At 39.2% G+C, this 20,189-nt stretch overlaps 1 protein-coding gene across 1 annotated transcript in view; it reads left to right on the forward strand.

Annotated features, from left to right (window-relative positions):
* Positions 1-19,216, forward strand: part of MYO10 (myosin X) — a 162,435-nt gene extending 143,219 nt beyond the window's left edge. The window contains exons 28-41 of the mRNA XM_048311502.1: positions 415-510; positions 3,851-3,944; positions 4,704-4,759; positions 6,290-6,432; positions 6,878-7,072; positions 8,162-8,319; positions 9,624-9,747; positions 11,143-11,440; positions 12,166-12,373; positions 12,954-13,090; positions 13,900-14,020; positions 16,489-16,941; positions 17,305-17,496; positions 17,772-19,216. Of these exons, the coding sequence (XP_048167459.1) occupies positions 415-510; positions 3,851-3,944; positions 4,704-4,759; positions 6,290-6,432; positions 6,878-7,072; positions 8,162-8,319; positions 9,624-9,747; positions 11,143-11,440; positions 12,166-12,373; positions 12,954-13,090; positions 13,900-14,020; positions 16,489-16,941; positions 17,305-17,496; positions 17,772-17,882 (2,386 nt within the window). The 3' untranslated portion in view covers positions 17,883-19,216. The remainder of the gene's footprint in view (positions 1-414; positions 511-3,850; positions 3,945-4,703; positions 4,760-6,289; positions 6,433-6,877; positions 7,073-8,161; positions 8,320-9,623; positions 9,748-11,142; positions 11,441-12,165; positions 12,374-12,953; positions 13,091-13,899; positions 14,021-16,488; positions 16,942-17,304; positions 17,497-17,771) is intronic.
* The last annotated feature ends 973 nt before the right edge of the window (positions 19,217-20,189 follow it).

A 20,189-nucleotide genomic window follows, 5' to 3' on the forward strand; every position in this document is an offset into this window, starting at 1 on the left:
TTTCAGTTTTCAATCTTCAAGAGCTTTCTTTTTACCACTCCAAAAAACACTTTGTTATGCAGTCAGTTCAAAAATATATCCATTTCTCAACTCAGTTATCTTTGCCTCTCTTGAGGTTTGATGATGCATTGCTTTTTCTTTAGTTCTTCGTAAAATGGTAACAGAATAGTCAATTTGGTATAGTGACATTCTTAGTAGTTTGAATATTTGTACTGTGTAGGCAGAAAACACAGCTGTAGTTCAGTGAACTAATACTCTGTGTGATAAATCATGTTGTGAGTCTTGCAAATGAACCTGATGAAGACTGACTGCTGTTGTAAGTATCAGTAGTTTGTGAGCTTCTCAGCAGGACAGAGTTTTTTCAAAATGTTGACAATCTGTAGTGCTCAATCTTGGTGTTTTTCTTTTTTCCAGAGAGATTGTTGATAATACAGGCAAAGAAAATGGTATTGATCTAATAATGAGTGATAGGACCTACCACTTAATTGCTGAATCTCCTGAGGATGCAAGGTATGAAAATCATCAGGCCTATCTTCTTTTCCTTATCTTTTCCTTTTTAACCTCTACGCCATTCTGACTTCGGCTTGTCACTAATTTGTTTGACCACTGTCACAAAATATTCAGGCTGTGTTAAACATGTTGCTTTTAACATGGTTTTTGAAAGGCCTGCTGAGGAGAAAACCTTGTGGCAGACAGCTACTGGGAAGAGTCAGATTGCCAGTGAAAATTTGCCCAGAATTTGGCTGTTATCCATGTGTTACTAGCAACTTTCTGAAACAGCTTGTCTGTAGAGAGGCAGTCGTTAGCCACTGATGTTTGGCTTGTGGATCACCCTCCTGTGTTTAGCTGCATCGATCAAATCAATATTTCAGACCTTGTAGTCTGGCTGAAATGAAGCATTTTGTTCTCAGGGGTGGGATCTGTTTGTCTAAGCAGAGCCTAAAATTTTTTCAGATGGAAGTTGTAATGCAGTCACTGTATTTTAGAGCAAAAGCATATTCATGTCAGAGGAGTGTGTAAGAGAATGCTTCCCTTTCTACATATTTAAAAGGGTCTTGCTTTTGTTGCTATAGGATCCATATCTAACCATAGGGGGGAGGCAGTAGGTGAGGAGCAAGTCTGACTTGTCAGATCAGTTGTAGAGCATCTTTAAAAAAAAAAAAATCCCTGTGCTACAGTTCATGCAAGATAATAATATGCTTGCCTATAAAAATCAAGCATTTAAATAAAGTTAACTTAGTAATCAGAGCTTATTACCCATTGCCTTGCTGCCCCAAGGCCAGAATACAGGATGCCTTTGTCAACATCACTTGAGCTACTTTGCTCAGAAGCCTCAAAAGTTGTTTGGTGTTCTGTTCTTTGTAAAGGTAGAACACCTTCTTGTGTCACAGGACCCTGAGTACAGATGTAGATGTAGCAATGCAAAATCTTTTCTCCTTTTTTTAGGCATCCTTAAAGTTATCCTTGAAATAACTTAGGACCTTTCTAGCAGTTACTATTAAGATTCTTGTGGGATGTAAGCATGCTTTAAAACTAAGGCATAGCTAAAGTCTCTTCTACCAGACGTGTACATGCCCTAGGGACCAATAAGCAATTATCAGCACACAGACTTGTCTATTGCCATGCATCTCCTTCATTTCTTTCTTAAAGATGGAGGAGGAGACACTGCACACTCTTGTTGTGTAGAGTACGAATAACAAACCAGCCAGATTAAATTACCTTTTACCAGTGTATTTCATGTTTCTTTTTTCTCACTCAACGCAGAGACTTAATGAGGGAGATGTGTAAGGATTTGCAGACAGGCTTAAGTCAAAGCCTTGTTAACAAAGCCTTGTGAAGTATGAATCATTGGGCTGTGTTTGGTCTGCATCTGCAATTGAAAAAATATTTTGTACCTGGGCTAGATCAGGATCTGGGGTTGCTTTTTGTTCAAATGAAGGGAAAAACCAAGAAAAACACGGCACAGGCCCCCAAAAGATGAATTACTATTTTTGATTGTGGAAATGTATTTGAAGAAAGAAGTAATGCTTCAGTGGGCAGGCATTGCTGAGGGTTTGTTCCTTTGAAATCCCTAGCATGTCTTTTTTCCCTACTTGTGTGTCCTGGGACTCAGCTGAAAGACAAAGGAGGTCCCAAAAGGGAAGAAAGCAAAAGTAAAGTCTGCCTTTGTCGTTTGCAAAGTGCCATGATTCATTTCATTTTCATTGTTTACACGAAGATTAAATGAAATCAGGAAAACCTGAATTGTTCTTTAAAATCCATCCATAAATTATCACTAAATGTGCATACAGTGCTATGAAGTCTTTTTTTTAAAATTGAAATAGAAGTTTCACATTTAAATACATTTGCAATTCCTGAGCCCAGAAAGGAAAGCTGAATTTAATTTATGGGAATTTTTTAGTAGATGAGGCTTAGTTTTCTTCAGTTTCTTTACTTTCTTCAGCTGGTGGTTCCTCCTCTCTAGATGACAGCTTCCCTCCTTTTTTGGTGGCATTGCCTTACATCCAGCAAAGTGTTAAGCACAGCCTCTCTGTGGGTGTCTGAGTCTTAAAAAAAGAATCAGAACTAAATATGTTCTCATCTGCTTTATGGTCTGGCACTCTCAATCTTTGTTTCTCTTCGTTGCTAGCACTGTTTCTAATAAAATCGTAAGCCGATAAAATGGATTTAGGATATGGCAGCGATGGTACCGTTTGACAGCCTACACAGTTTTTCTCAAGCTATTTTAGGAGCTCCAGAAATGTACATTTTGGGGAACAGTTGGCTTCTGAATGCTGGAGTTAAGGAGGCAGCTCTTTAGTGTCCTAGGCATAAATTCCATGACTAAAAGCAATTGCAGGAAAGATAACTCCATATTTAAGACCAGTAGAAACACTGCATGTGTTTCCTCAACCCCGTGGTGGCTGAGGAGCCTCTGCTGGAAAGTGAGGAGTCTGTTTTAAAGGCTGGGCTTTTGAGCCCTTTGAAAACTTGGCCCCAGGTGGTTTTCATTAGAATGGCAAATTCATATCTCAAAGAATGGCATTCAGGAACCTGTTGAACGGGCCAAGATCTGCCCTCAGATTTCAATGGGATTCCTTCAAGCAGTTGAGTTTTATCATATACAAGTGCCAGAAGGATAGAGGTTTCCCAGAAGCAGAAGGTGTGGCTGGAATTAAATCCATCTGCAATTGCTGCTCAGGACTAGGGGCTGAAGCGCTGGAAACCTCTCTGCCACTTTCCCGTTGTGGATATACACAGTACCACTGGAGTGGCACAGATTTGCTCGTCCTTCCAGCAGCTGGATTTTTCAGTGCTCCATAGACAACAAAAACTGTAGAGCTATTTGCTTGGGGGTTTTATTCTTTTTTTCCCTCTCAGTTGTGCTTCTACAGAGAGCTCAGTGGACTTGGGTGGTCTTTGCAGAATTTTCACTGTAAGAAATTACTACCAGTCATGCTATCAGTGCAGCACAATTTATAATCTGAAGGTTGGGATTCCCATTAAAGGCTTTGTGAGTAGCTAGTAATGTATTTTATTCCAGATGAAATATGTGAATGTGTTACAAAGACTCTCCAAGCACTCAGATGCTTCAGTATGCTTACAGCAGTTTTTCAGAGGTGCCACTTAGTGTACAAGGTACTTGCCGTCAGGAAGAAGGGAATGACACAAGCTTGGACGGGAGATCTGGAGGGGCTTGCTTGCACCCAGTGTTACTTGAACTGACATAAAGCCTTGCTGCCTGTTGACAAAAGGAATCTTAAGCAATTTCAAAAACCTGCAGAACCTGCTAGATCTCTGCAGAACAAAGGTGACAGAAGGCTTGTGCAGAGCCAAAATTTTACTTACACTGCTGCCTTTCTCTCCCCAGCCAGTGGTTCAGTGTACTGAGTCAAGTCCATGCGTCCACAGAGCAGGAGATCCGGGAGATGCATGATGAGCAGGCAAATCCACAGAATGCTGTAGTAAGTACACATCTGAAGAACTTTTCAAACCAAATATTTTTAGAAAACAGGGGCACTGTGGTGGCCACAGCTTCTGAGTCACAGCCTAGTTTCTTTAAATGTGGTGGTAGCTGTGACACTGGCTAGAGCTTCCATGTCCTTGGTCCTGTAGCTGTACAAGGAGAGAGTGTGGCTCTCCCATCATTCACCTTGATGAAAAATGACTGTTGGTTTTGGGAGTGTTTTTTTCTGGTCCACTTCCCTATCACATCACAGTGGATACTTGATTTTGAAATTTTGCAAAGATACTGTTAATGAGTAAATTAAAAACCCAGGAGTTAAAAATTTGAGATTTCTCTGATCCTGCATTTATCATTCTGTACAACATACATTGGTAATTAATGGAATACATTTGGAACCTAATATCAAGCAAAGGAAAACAAAAACTTCTGCTTAATGGCTTTAGAAGTTTGAGAGGGTGCCATTTATATTGGCATGCTGTTTTCAGTGAAAAATTCAAGAATGTTGGGAAGTATAGAAAAGAGCAGTTTTTGAGCTGCCTCCATCCTAACTACAAATAATCTTTTACTGGTTCTGTTCATCCAAGTCTCTTAGTTTTCCCCTCAGCAGTTTTAATGATTAAGAGAAACTGATGCCCAGACCTGCAGTTCATTTTGTTGGTCAAAGCTGCTTTTTCTTTCACGTGTCTCTCAGAAGAGTACTGTGAGTAATGTAATAGTGAATGTCTTCCTCATTTTCTGGTTGGATATTTGTTTATAGGGTACACTCGATGTAGGACTAATTGATTCTGTCTGTGCTGCTGACAATCCAGATAGGTAAGTCAGAACCATGCCTGGTGACTTTCTTTTTGTCATTTCTCTAGCCAAAATCAGAGACTTTATGCTTTAGTCTCTGTATTCTACTGGCCAACCATGTATTGATGATTCATTATTGCCTCCCTTTTCATAGTACTAAATACCCCATGTTAAAAGATGGAATAGGAATGATGGTGCATTTTGTGGGGGCTTCAGTAACTTCCATGACACTGCTTCATACATGAGCTCTTCAGCTCCTAAAGTGATCCAATACTGGAAGATTAAATATTTCTTTCATTTCTACGAATAATACTCCTGAAAAAAAGAACAGCTGATTTTTGAGTTCTTTAGTAATGTAGTAGGTAGAAAAATTAATTTTAATTTTTTTTTTCTGTTCTGCTTCTCATTCATGAATGTTGTATTCTTCAGGGATGAAAATTATTTCCCCAGAATAAAAATGTCTTGTAACAAAGAAGAGAGTGTAGCATAAAAACAACAAAAATGTCAGGATATTCTTAGTTCTTGAACTACTAATGGTGTTTTGGGAAATAAAAAGTAAACTGGGTTCAGACTATGACTAGTTTATAAGGTTACTGGATGTGAGGTGTTATTTGAACTGTAGGGCTCACTTCAGTTTCTCCTCATTGTGTACATGTGTAAAACACCTGGTTTTAAGTTATTGCTTTGTCCTTGGCCTGCCAAAACACTGATACCAGAAGTAACACTGAATTTACAAGCCCACATTTCATAAACAATACAATACAAATGTCCAAAGCTTTCACAATTTTAAGTTAGCATTTCTCCTGCATTAAGCTAATGCAACAAGTTAAGCATTTCTCTTATATGCATTTTTCACATGGATTTTTTAGTCTTGTGGGGGAATTTTATGTTTTGTTTTGGGGGTTTGCTCCAGGATGAAAAATTAATGATAAAGGGTTAAAGAAAGCGTTGTAGGCTGAGGAACCTGCCTGTCTGATCCAGAGAGCCATCAGCACACTTCACTTGGACTAGTTCTTCATGCTTCAGTGAATCCTGGTGTAGGACTGGGTAAAAGCCAGACTCTCATTAAAAATAGATTGTATTCTCTGTGAATTGGGTTGCAACTGCATTAAAAATAAAAGAATCCGTGTTCACATGCTGCTTTACTATAGACCTTTGTATACTGTAGTTTGTTTTAGCTAATGTAGCTACTGAAGCAGACACTCTAAATAGATCTGACCCTGAAACAGTTCTGATTCACATCCAAAGCTGATTAAAGATTGGAAGTTCTTCTCACCGCAGATTTATTTTGAGATATGAAAAGTTGCAATTTAATGTAAACTTTCCCACCATTCATAGCCCTCTCATTTTGGTGTGAATGTAACATAACTGAGTTTTTTCAAATGCTTAATATTTTTCTTTAGGTGATAAATAAATAATGCATTGGAGGTGGACAGTATTTGTCTGAATAGAAAATGCAAACAATGAACAGTTTTTATGGTTATGGGGAGTGAGATAAACAGTAGGTATATTGATTATAACGGCTGTTTCAATTGTCATTTATTTTCATAGACCAAATTCATTTGTGATCATCACTGCTAATCGTGTTCTTCACTGTAATGCTGACACTCCTGAAGAGATGCATCACTGGATAACCCTGCTCCAGAGGTCAAAGGGAGACACTAGAGTGGAGGGACAAGAATTCATTGTGAGGGGTAAGAACTGACTGGGCAGTAAAAAGTAAATAACATCCATTATGCTTTGAAGAGATTGTTCCCACAATACAATGTGGGTAATATGCCAACATGGTTAGTGTTGCAGCCTCATCTTTGTGTGGTGGAGTTTACTCACAAATTAATACAGCTGAAATTATATTCTTGCTGTGCCATGTAAGAAAACACTGTAATGATGACAAAAGTGTTTTTGTAAGATGAGAGAATAATTCTTCTAGTAAAACATCAAAATTGAAAGGTTCTCATTAATTTTATCTTTATAATTTCATTGTTTGGGAATTTTACTTGATGTTGTTTAATATGTGAGCTTATCAATTCACACAATGTTTTTGTTGTTGTTGAAAGTATACAACCAACTTTTAGCAACCTACTTTTGTCCAACTCTGTTCAAGAAAAAGAAGTGTGATTCAAATTGTGTCCTTAACAGGATGGCTACACAAGGAAGTAAAGAACAACCCAAAGATGTCCTCATTAAAACTAAAGAAGCGTTGGTTTGTTTTGACACACAACTCTTTGGACTACTACAAGAGTTCGGAGAAAAATGCTTTGAAATTGGGTACACTGGTCCTGAACAGCCTCTGCTCAGTGGTCCCACCTGATGAAAAAATCTTCAAAGAAACAGGTAATTGTTTGCTCTTGTTCAAGTATGCCTTCTGTCCTTGTAGCTAGTAATGCAAGAAACAATGCATAAGAATATTTTAAATGGATTATTATGGGTGCAGTTCCATGAACAAATGGGTTCCAAGTCACTGAAGTGTTCTACAGGGTGTTACTGGGTGAAAAAACAAAAGTAGTGTATAGAAGAGTAAAATTTGTTCTCACCAACATTCAAATTATCGCAGACTGACACTGCTACCAACTTGGTGTGAACACTTGTGCTTACACATCAAAGACCTGGGGAGAGACATAGGTAGCACTCTCCTTGTACCTTATTTTTTGTGCTGAGGAACTCTTGAGGGCCAACATTGGTGGAGCAGGTATAGGGAGATCCAGAATTAGAGTCCAGTTTGTGGTAACCTACATATTACACCTGAGTCAGCTCCACTGTGCACTTTCAAAACTGGTTTTCAACTCGGAAGCGTCTGTTTGCAAATGAGAAGTGACTGTTGACAGTCCTGTATTATCTCAGTGGGGTCACTGACACTTCAAAGAGGCTTTCACTAGTGAAAGATGAAACACATTTCCTTTTATTGGATCTGTTTCATAAAAAGCCTATACAACGATGCAGAGAGAGAATTTGAACTGAAATGCTCTTTCTATCATAGTTTCCACTTCATTGGTGTAAAATTAATGACAGACGAGGTAGTTTGTGCTTTGTACCTGTTTGTACGTATGCCACAGACTATGAAAGACTCCTGAGTGAAAAGCAAGTCTGTCTCAGATATTCCTGTCACAGGACTGGAGAAGTAGGGTCCACAAGCTACAGTGGAGCTAACAGTATTCTACAGTATTAACAGCGTTGTCTTGCAGTCATTTTTACTAAGATTACTGGGTAAAACAGGAGGCTGCATGATGCATAGTTGTAGTCTGAGGCTGCTCCTAGGCTTCTTTAAAGGAGAAAATCTCCTTTAATACCACAGTATCTGTATTATGATACTTAATAACTCATACAGCTATAGTTCCTGAAAGACTGCCAGCATGATCTGGGATGCAGCAGTGGGTGTGTGCTGGGCTGCAGCTTGCATGCTGACCAGTTTTGCTGTTGTGCCAGGTTACTGGAACGTGACCGTGTACGGACGCAAACACTGTTACCGTCTCTATACGAAATTGCTTAATGAGGCGACCCGCTGGTCAAGTGCCATCCAGAACGTGATTGACACAAAGGCACCCATTGATACTCCAACTCAGCAGCTTATTCAGGATATTAAGGTGGGCACAAGCAGGATGGCGTGGGGTGAGAAAGAACGGTTGCTTAAATCTTTAATTTGGCTTTGCCATATTGGGTAATAAAGCAGAAAATTATGTTTTAATTACACAGTGACATGGACTAAAATTGTGAAACCTGAATGTACTCTCTGACCTGATAAAGGAATTTCTGTCTAAACAGTAGAAGAGCAAACTTTGAAGTGCAGCTTGGAGGGCAAGAGGGATAACTTTTTTCCATTAAAACAGTAACAAGTTTTACTGGTTTGTGTAACTTGACAGACATGGCTACACCTGGCAGTAGAGCACAGTGTGCAGGTTGATGAGTTAGCAGATGTGTTTGACTCTGTCCACAGTGAGCAGCACACCAGGATGTGGACTAGACAGCTCTTCTGGGGGATTTTTTTGTCATTTTGGTTCTTTTCTTTTTTTATGATAGCATGGGTTAAGCACCTCATACCTCTGTGTGATGAGAAAAATACTCATTTCATGCTTACCGTTTATGGTCTCATTGGAGACAGTGCATGCACAGCCAGAGAATGTCCTTCTGCAGCTTTTTGCTAATGTGCATTTAGAAGAGAGGATGATGATTCTCACAAGAGATCAAAGAAATAGGCAAGAGGGGAGAACTGTTACTGACCTTCTCCCTTAGAGTGCCACCCCTTCTCTCATGGAAAAGACATACTAAGTCCTTGGTTCCAAGACTGTGAATGCTGTTTCTCAGAGCAGGAGAAATATATGGAAGTTCAGGACTGCTGGAAGGCAGTGGTCACACATCTGTCAAACTTGGCCTAAGAGGAACAGTAAGAGCAGTATTTGGATGTTGGACTGGGTGTATCAGGTTTACAGCAGCACTTTTTCTGGACTGTTTTGTTTGGTAGCTCCTGCAATTTCTAACTGAAAGGCCAATTAGTTATGCTGGAGAAGTACTTTTAAATAAATCTTGAATACAGATGTCATAATTCCCATTATGAATTATTGGAGTAAAAATGAAGATAAAATGAAAACACACTTCAAAAATTGTTATGATACTTCACACTACTTATGATTTTGGTGTCCTGCAGCTCTGCTGTAGTTTGGTTTTTTATGGCACAGATAAAACAAGCCCATCCAAGGCCTGAGGTTGGCAGGTACTAAGCATTCATAGCCCACAGCATGCCACGGCAGCCACAGCACCCACAAGTGCATTTAGCACCGAATAGTGTTGGTAACACCGATTGCTCAGTTTTTTACTACCAACCTAAGGGCACAAAGCATTGCATTATTCTAAAGCTGGACCCCAAATCCTGGTTTTTTTCTCACCCCAATAGGAAAACTGCCTGAATGCTGATGTGGTTGAACAGATTTATAAGAGGAATCCTATTCTCCGTTACACTCATCATCCATTGCACTCACCATTACTGCCACTGCCATATGGGGACATCAATCTAAACTGTAAGTTTTCCAATAATAGAACCACTTTTCCTTATGAAAGACTAAACCAGGGTTTAGTTTTTTTAAGTCTACAGTGAAGTAATGGTAGGCAAAATACATGTTTATAATACAAATAGACAAGTTTCCCCGTGCTCTTTTGAGAATAGCAGTTTGCCTAGCATAGAGCCATGGGCTTGTGGTGTCCCTGCAAGAGCGTTACAGAAGGGAAGGTTGCTATTGCTTTCAGCAACACAGCTAAGAAGACTGAGTTTGAAAAGTCTTGCACTGAAATAAGCAACTAAACCTGATTCATTCAGTCTCCTTGAATCATATTCTCCTCCTCCAATTATTGTTGCTTCCTACCCCCTGTGGGAACCTGCAGCAGCCACAGCTTCCAATTAACAGATGTACGTTTTATCAGATGTGATAGGAATCCTTATTTATGGGAAAAAACATTTATGAGTGTACATGGTTTTAAAAAGTAATGCTTGTTTAGTCCTGAAATGAGTGTAATCATCTCTTTTAATATTCTTGATTCAAGCACTAATTTAGAAGTCTCTTTTGAATGAATGGTTCAGAACTATTGATGATTGCGAACTTGGTGTTCTTAAAAAGGATTTGGTTCATTTAGTTTGCAACTGCATATTAAACAAAGTATTACTCAGACCACAAGTTTCATCCGTGGGAGGAGGGTGGGAGGTTAATATGGAGTGTGATATGGGACTTCAGCAGTGTGACTTGCTCAGGAAGAAAGACTATCCATCACAAAAAATTGTTGAGGCCAACAGCAGGTCTGGAGGCTTCGCAGACCTTAATTTGGACATGGTTAACTTCTATTCGTGAGAAAAGCCCGTGAGAAGAAAAGCAATTAGTTTTTACCCATGAGAATGTAGTATCAACAGAAGCAAGAAAGTTAAACAATAGAAGGAGAAAAACAGCAACATATCTGCACCTGTTATTTTTCTGAATGCTTGAATGCTTATGCCACAGGTAGCCAATGACAATATGTTATAGTTAATAATGGCCAATGAGTCTTTTGTGGTAGTTTAGCAGCCAATGAATATGTAACACAAATGATAACATACAAAAGGTGTATAAAAGAGGCTGCTTTGTTTAATAAATGGTTTTTTGCCCTTTGTCCGAGGCACTGTCTGTGTCTGTTGTGACCGCCCCAAGAGTGACAAAAAATGATCAATCAAGATACACCTTTTAAATTATTAAATTTGGAACAAATCTCAACAGCAAAATAGCTCATAAAATGAGTTTGCATCATACATTTGAAGTGGAAAATAGAGATTCTAATATCCTGCATAACAAGGGTGTCAGAGTAGCATTAGGCAATTTCCACATTAAGCCTGAGTGCTTTTTCTTTCATATCTCAATCTAAGCTCATCTCTCCTAATATTTCTTTTGCAGTGCTGAAAGACAAAGGCTACACAACTCTGCAGGATGAAGCCATCAAGATATTTAATTCTTTACAGCAGCTGGAGTCTATGTCTGATCCCATCCCTATAATCCAAGGTATCCTCCAAACAGGACATGATTTACGACCTCTCCGAGATGAGCTCTACTGTCAGCTCATCAAGCAAACCAATAAAGTGCCTAACCCTGGGAGCGTGGGGAACCTCTATAGCTGGCAAATACTCACCTGCATGAGTTGCACATTTCTGCCTAGTCGCAGCATCCTCAAATATCTCAAGTTTCATCTCAAAAGGTAAGAACCTTTGAACTATTAAAGCACCACAACTTGTACCAGTATTTAGACATCTAGAAGCGAGACTTGAAGATGTATTCCCTTAGCAAACTGGCTATACCACTACACTATGCCAAATAGTGAATCTAAAAAGAAAATGCTGTAGGAATAGTGTGTATGAGTTGGTCATATGGATGCAATTGCACTCATTTGAAGAATCAAGCAAAATGCCACAAAGTTGAATGCACAATTGGTTAATGTTGGCAAAAAGGGCACTTCCTGTAACTGTATAAACTTAAACAACTTGCAGCCTATACCCCCATTCTCAACAGTCCAAACCAACCTGTTAAAAATTCTTCATCCCACTTACCTTAATTTTATGAGGTATGCATTATGCACATAAAAGAACAGTATCATATTTAAAGATGTATTTGAGGTACAAACTTATGATCGCAAATCTAATGTTAAAGTATTAGTGAACATTAAATAATAATAAATCATTGTTGGCAGTTCAGCATTAACCAGAATGTGGAGTTCCTTTTGCTGTGATGCAATGGAAGAATGCGGAGTGTGTCATTAGGAAAGTTAGTCCACCAACAAACTCAGTAATTTAAAAGCTTTGTCTGTACTTGGAGCATGTCAATTAAAGAGTGTACTGGATACAGAAATAGTCCCAGGGGAAAAAAATTCTCAAATAAGCAAGCTTCACAGACTGGCAGCTTAAAGTAATAAACTTTGTCTCACAGGGTTCGTGACCAGTTTCCAGGAACTGAAATGGAGAAATACGCACTTTTTACTTATGAATCTCTGAAGAAAACCAAATGCAGAGAGTTTGTGCCATCGCGGGATGAAATAGAAGCACTGATTGGCAGGCAGGAGATGACATCCACAGTTTATTGCCATGGTGGGGGCTCCTGTAAGATTACAATCAACTCACACACTACAGCTGGAGAGGTGAGAGGTGGTGACAAAATGTCTCTGGAGCAAGATCAGTGTGCCCCTTTATGTGCCAGTCCAAGGCAGCAGTAGTGTTGCACTTTGGAAGTACTGGGGCTTTCTCTGCCAGTGCCTCCTTTCCGGAAAGGAAAGGCTTGCAGTGCTGTCCCTCCCTGCAGTATGTTCTGGAGAAGTCCCTGCTATAAAAACTGTCTTTGTGCTGCAGAGGATTACCCAACTGTAGTTCCTTCTTACAGGAGGAATTACAGGAAAGACTAAGCAATTAGGCAGAGGGCATTATTGGAGTAACTTTAGTAGACATTGGTGTGTATGAGAGCCAAGCTGCTTCCTAAAACTGGAAGATTCTTGCTGAGTTGGCAAAATACAGGTGTTTTATCTGGCCAGGAGATAGCATATACATATTCTGAAAGAATAAAAATTACAGTGGAATTTGACAATTAATAAGGCTGATGAGGACAAGTTAATAACATTTTTAGCCTAATGCAAAACCTAGCTCTAATTTTTTTCTAAGTATCTGTCTTACTCTGTGATACTGCTTTTCCATGCTATGGTTTTTTCATGTGCTGTTTTTCATTAGGTGGTTGAAAAGTTAATTCGTGGCTTGGCCATGGAGGATAGCAGAAATATGTTTGCTTTGTTTGAATACAATGGAACTACTGATAAAGCAATTGAAAGCAGAACCATTGTAGCTGATGTCTTGGCAAAGTTTGAAAAGTGAGTGTACCTCTCAGTCTCTCTTCACTCTAATAAGTAGCAATTAAATAAATTTCCAATGTCAATAATGCTGAATTTTCTCTTTCACTTGCTTGTTTGTGGTGATGCAGCTGAATTACACACATGGCATTTCTGGAACAAAAGGATCTTTTTTTTTTTTTTCTTAAAAGACTTAATAGCCACCTATACACTTGTGTTGGTTTTCCTCTGTCCTGACATCAGTAGAGTAATATTTCTCATCACTATTTCCACATTTTCTTTTCCACTATTACAAATTTTTCCACCATTACTGCCATTGTGGATGTGAGAACTGACCTCCAGGCAGTCACTGCCATTCCAACTGTTATCTAAGTTCACATGGAAATCACCACAATATCACAACATTTCTCTTACCAGTAAAATTGAAACCATCCATAGCACTGTAGTAAGAAAATGTAATACAAGCCTAAATACCTGTTTATCATCCTTATGTAGTATGCATGGCAATCAGCACCCTTTATCCAGAAAAGGGGAAAAAATGAATGTTTTAAGTGTTGTGCACTTATGTTTTATAACAGGACTTAATAATGTTGCTCTATTAACACCTGACTTATCTAAAAATCAAAGTTTACTAAGAGAATATGAGTTAAAAACAGTTGACTTGAGAACTGAACATTTGTAAGTCCTTGATTTTGCTGTAGGCTCCAAATACACAGACACACATAGAGCAAAATTCAGCTGATGCCTTGCTTAGATTCTGCAGGTGGCAATTTAGAAAATAGTTTGATTTCACAGATCTGATCTCTCTCCCTCTTTACACAACCGTGTAGGCTTGCTGCCACTGCTGAAGTTGGGGAGATGCACTGGAAGTTCTACTTCAAGCTCTACTGCTTCCTGGACACGGAAAACGTCCCAAAAGATAGTGTGGAATTTGCCTTTATGTTTGAGCAGGTAAAGGACAAAGGTTCTGTTTTGAGGCACTTCTAAGAGGAGGAAAAAAAGCAAGAGGTCCAGGCAGCACAGAGAGAGTTTTGATTTTGATTCTGTTCAACTAAATGCACTACTACTCAAGCATCAAGGGCAAAGGAAGCAGTTCAGTGGTCAAAATAGGCCTATCCTGACATAAGTGAAGCGCAGATGATTTCTCTAGTGTTACGTTTCTTACTTCTGCATTACTTGCCAATTGCTTTCTGTACAGTGGTAGAAAAAGGGATAACTGGGTCTAAGCTGCATAAGCAAGAATAATACTTGTTTTTAATTTTCCTCTTCTTAAACCATTTTCTGAGGAAATTGTAAGAAATAAAGTGAAAAAAAAGTATAAGTGGCAACAAATTAATTAGTAAAAGACTCGTGCTGGCAACTGTACAGAACTAATTGAGCAATAGCCTTTTATCTTTCCAAAAACTCATCGTTTCATAGGTACCATAGTATAATCAGTCCAGTCTCAGCAGTAACTCTAAGACATCTCTGATGAACAGAAATCCACTTAATGGACATGCTGAGCTCAGAATGAAGCTACATTACAAAACATAAAACAAGTTAAATTGATTTATAATGAAAATTAAATGCATCAGCAGCTGGATTTCCATTATAACAATCCCTGTAGTTACACAGAAACTCACTGATGGCACTTATTACTGTTGATTGACCTTCTCCTGTTCTACTATATTGCAAATGATTAAAAATTCTTCCAGCAGTCACCTTCTTTCAGGTGGGCACTAGACACAGATAAAGATTTCTGTATAAGGTTAAGATTTCTGTTTTCTGGCTCTTTACAATGCCAAGACACTGACATTCTGTTGGTGAGCAAGACGGATGCAATCAAGAACTGACATACCTCAATTTTCATACATATGAAGGGTTTTCCCCTTCTACATCTTCCCTGCAATGGAGTATTTCTTCCTTGTTCAGTTTAGGCTTTAAGGCACCCTATTACATCACCAGTCTACCAAAAGTCTCCTTCCAGAGCCTACTACTGTCGCTCAGCCCAAAACTGCTTATTGTTGGCTGAAGGATCTGGGCAATAGGTTGCCTTAGAAACACAGCCATTCTGTCTGTCTGTTGTTACCTCTAGAAGAGTCATCCAGTGCCTCTCTCTGGGATGAAGTTCAAACAGCAAGAAGAAAATCTATGAGAACTCTGCATCCAATCTGCTACGTTACATTATTGGCTTAAGAGGCAGATTCAGGCAGTTTTCTGTGAGCAGCTACAACAAGCACATTTGCTGAAACAGATTGTTTTCACACAGCATTCTGTGCTGAGTAGTGTTTAGCCAAATACTTTATGTCTTGCCAAAACCAGTAGTATTTGTTATAAAGCATGACATTCAATCCCTACCAGCAATATTACAGCAATACCTTGAAGAGGTAACATTACATTCTAACATCAATTCTGTTCTATTTTTTCTAATTATCTGCTTTTGATGTCAGTCATCAACTTTTTTCACACAATTATGAAAATTCCCTTTTGTCATCAATTTTAATTCTGCAGTCTCCATTATTTTAAAGTCTCAATCCTTTAATAATCATAAAGCGCTGAAGAAAATCTTTTAGTTCTTCTTCCTCATTAAAATATTGGCCTTCCATTTCTAAAAGACAGCTCTTTCTTCTGCACGTGTACAATCTCAAGTAAACCATTTTGCATGTCTAAAGGCACATTTTGTACACCTAAACTAACTAGTTGTTACTTAACTGTGGATTATCTCTGTGTGATTACTAAACTTGCAATTCCTGGATCTCCAGACACGATGTGTGTTTGTTTCCTCTACTACTGTCATATGAAAGAAAACACCTAGCTGCTGCACATTTCCACAGGTTTGAATGAGTTTGCAGAGAGCTGGGATTTTGGAGAATCTTCTTGGTTCAGAATCTCATCCCTGATGCTACAGAGCACTGCAATACGTTGACATTGTACTAACTTGATTTGGGATCCATTGAAGATTTATTGTTTCCCCTCAGTAAAATTACAAAGCTGTCCTAGAGCTTGGCTTGTTTGGCCAGAAACATCCGTTTTCACAGCTAGATTATTGATAGCAGTGAGCAAAACTAGAGACCCGTTTCTTCCTAATGCCCTTGAACACAGAGTTTCTCCTCAATCAGATGTTTAGATCCTGTTTTCTCCCCTTTACATTTTATTTTCCTTTTTCATAGTTCAGTTACTCTTAGTTACGGGAGCTCACTAAAAGCTGTCCTAGTAAAAGTAATTCCCATTTAGCAGGTTCCTCAGTTGCCTTGCAGTTCTTCTGGTAAACCCAGTCTTATCCAGCTTAAATTTGCCAAGAGATTTACCCCATTTGATTTATTTAATGGATCATTTATTTCAGGTCCTGAATTTGCCTGAGAGTAAATCTACTCCCCTTGTTTTCTCATATTTCTTTCAAAGGCTGCTTTATAAAAAGCTACCTTTTTTCCCCTTGGCAGGCTCACGAAGCAGTGATTAAAGGACATTATCCTGCTCCTGAGGAAACCCTCCAGGTCCTTGCAGCTTTGCGCCTTCAGTACCTTCAGGGAGATTACAGTGTGCACACCACTATACCAGAACTGGAGGAAGTCTATCCCTTGCAAAAGCTGAAGTCTAGGATTACACAGTCTACCAAAACATTTACTGTGTCAGAGAAGGCCGAGAAGAAACGAGCCAGCTTTCTTGAAGGAACACTGCGGAGGAGTTTCCGCAGTGGCTCTGTCAGCAAACAGAAGGTTGAGGAGGATCAGATGTTAGACATGTGGGTCAAAGAGGAAATCTCAGCTTCCAGGACTAGTATTATTGACAAATGGAAAAAACTCCAGAGGATGAATCAGGAGCAGGCCATGGCAAAGTACATGGCTTTGATTAAGGAATGGCCTGGCTATGGTTCAACACTCTTTGACGTAGAGGTAAGACCGTATGAACATTCACACTACTTACACTGTATAGGTGATGATTTCACCCCAGAGCAGTGAAACCATAAATACATTATCACAATGCTCAGACAGCTGATGTAATAAACTTTGAGCTATTAAAAGCCTACTCCCATTAGCAAGCACTGTAGCTATTTAAATCCACCAGTTAACCATAAAATAGAGGGACAGAATGCTGTCCTGATGGGTTGCAAACAAGTATACGAAGTGTAAAAGGCTACATTCAAAAAGGGACAAGTGATATGCACTTTTTAACAAGTGGTTACAGACAACACCAACAGTAAGTGTTGTGTGACTCCTGCTGTTCCCCTTGCTGTTAATTTACATTTTTTTCTCTAGTGTAAAGAAGGGGGATTCCCACAGGAGTTGTGGCTTGGAGTCAGTGCCGATGCAGTTTCTGTCTACAAGCGTGGGGAAGGAAGGCCTCTGGAGGTGTTTCAGTATGAACATATCTTGTCATTTGGTGCTCCACTTGCCAACACCTACAAGATTGTGGTGGATGAAAGAGAACTGCTTTTTGAAACTAGTGAGGTAAGAGCCAAGGTAGTTTTGTTATTGTGGCCTTCCTGTTCTGATAGCCAGGCCACTTTAGTAATTCAAGTAATGGCTGCAAATGTCAGAGATTTGTTCAAGATCCTTGTAAAGGGAAGACAGAATGACATGGGTAGAAGTGCTGAGTATTTTTATTTGTTTAACTGCAAAAGGGCTTCGTTGAAAGCTTGATAGTTTTATATTGTTAGTGTCCAAAGAAATTCATTCACATACTGTTACCTTACTAAGAACTGTGCTCTTCATGCTCTTGGCAGGTGGTTGACATTGCAAAGCTGATGAAAGCTTACATCAGTATGATCGTGAAAAAACGCTACAGCACCTCCCGATCCGTGAGTAGTCATGGAAGTCAGGGCAGCTCCAGGTGAAAACAAAACCAGTTCTACTGCACCCTAAATAGAATCTATCGCTCCTTGGCCTCAGAACAACCTGGGGACATTGATCACCTTTGTTGACAAGCTAACCAAGAACCAGAGTTTCAATGGAGAATATCTTCAAACAATGTTTTAGAGAGACCACAGGGGGGCAGGGGAAAATCGGCTGAAATAGTCACATACTAGAACTGCTGGCTCATTCAAAACTTTCCAAAGCATTATTACCTTCAGTTGATACAACAAATGCCTTAAGACTCGATCCACTGCAATACAAGCAGTAATAAGTGCCTTACAATATTAAGCCTAACTTGTATTGTCCTAAAATTGCTGATAAAAGTCAAGAGGATTTCCTTTGTCCTTTCAGAACACTGAAAACAAAGTTATTATTCATCCATTCTGCACTAACCTACTGGCCTGTATACAGGTGGGAAGGGGGAGGGAAGAAGAGCAAGGTATATTTTTTTGGAGTGCTGCTGGCAGCCTTCCTGATGGACACCAACACTTTGTTTCCCCTTGCTTCTGTGGATGTGCACGTTGTGCATGCATATTTGAGCTGTCAGTAAAACTTGACAAATTTTATTCTGTATTTCACAAGTCTTTTGAAGCAAAGGGAATAAGTATGTGCAATGGTGTAAACAGTCTTTCTGTACATTTTAATAGTTCAGAGTTATAGTTGTTACAGTTGTATGGTTACTTTATAAGCAGTTTTATTAACAAGTAAATTCCAAAATTTTCATACATTGATTTTACTATTGCAAATATGTATTACCGTATACGTAGCAGAAGTCTGCATTCTGTATCTGCTGTATGATAAAGAGAGATGTAGCTGAGAATATTTATAGACTACCCTAATATGGAAATACAGTTATCAGTTCAATTCTCCATAATGTCAGCTTAAGTTTTTAAATATTAATTTTTTCTTTGAAAGACATCACTGTTTTATACTTCTGGCTGGACTCTTCAACCCAGACTGACTGCCAAAGGCCAGAGCCCTTCAGAGATGACTAGAGAACGCAACATTATGCAATGCAACTGCTTAAATACAGTTCTCTATTTTACCTGGTTGCCTGATGAAGGTTCTTGACAGTACCCTGTAAATAAATTGGGGAATATCAGCTAATAATGATTTGATTTTGGACTTTTATTTTTGTACAGAAATACTGTAATATAAGGCAAAACTTTGTTCAAAGGTATCTTTTTGTCCACAGCAAAAAAAAAAAGAAAAAAAGAAACCTGAAAAACCTTACTGTTGTTAAAAACCTCAGCCTTTAAGGAATCATGCCTACTTACTGGGAAAAAAAGTCCAGCAATAAAGAAAATATATGTAATGTGCTCTGTTTCTATTTCATACTGAGTCAAACTTGCAACAAAACTCTAATTTCATCTGTCTTCTCAGGAGTCAAGCCTACAGCACAGGCTACATAGACGTGTGTGTGTGTGTGTGCGCTTTTGCTTGGAAAGGTGCATGTGCTGCGTGTTGTTCTGGGGCAGGTGCCCCTGTCCATGCAGTGTGTCTTTATATGACATAGAGGGAAGGACTGCTGAGCAATGCCATGCCACAGGGAATGTGCAAGTAAAGCTTTTGCTATTTATGTAGCCCTGGTGAAAGATGGCATGTTCTTATTAGCCAGCCACATCATGGCAGTGCAGCATGCACTGCCCTCATAGTGTACATAGCCTTTGTAGACTACAAGGCTTGCTCTGAGAAATTCTCCACCCTCCTCCCACTGCCAGATACTTTCAGTCGCTCCATCTGTGACACCACCCCTCTGTCCCTAAAGGCTGGCTAAATCACACTACTAAGAAGACAAGAATGAAAGAAACTATAACTTCAGTATGCATAGTTACACACACACAGAGTATTTGAGACTGACTTTTTTGTGTTTTTATTTTTCCCATATGCAAGTTGTTTAGAAAGAATTTAGCTGCTCCTATCAGGGCATCCTTGGAATGAAACAATTTATACATTTCAGCCAGCACAGCAAAAAAGTTCAATTTTGCCTATGTGTAAACGTGCTCAGAGAAGTCCCTGCACATCATCATAATCAGTAATTGGTAAGAAACCCCTGGTGACAGTCTTGTACAGGGTCACAGTCTTGAGAAGCAGACACCACTACCTGATTCATTTGCCTGCTGACTGACTTCTGGATGCTCTCAACCATTAGGAGGGATGTTTGCTCTTGGTCAGTACACAGAAGTGCCTGTCACTACATCACTGTAATTAAGAGCTTCTCTTCATTCTTGCCAAGTCTATCAACCTGCCATGCAAATCTTAGTCCAATTACTGTTACTCAGGCAAAG

Source organism: Corvus hawaiiensis, chromosome 1, assembly GCF_020740725.1.
Source record: "Corvus hawaiiensis isolate bCorHaw1 chromosome 1, bCorHaw1.pri.cur, whole genome shotgun sequence".
Classification (NCBI taxonomy): domain Eukaryota; kingdom Metazoa; phylum Chordata; class Aves; order Passeriformes; family Corvidae; genus Corvus; species Corvus hawaiiensis.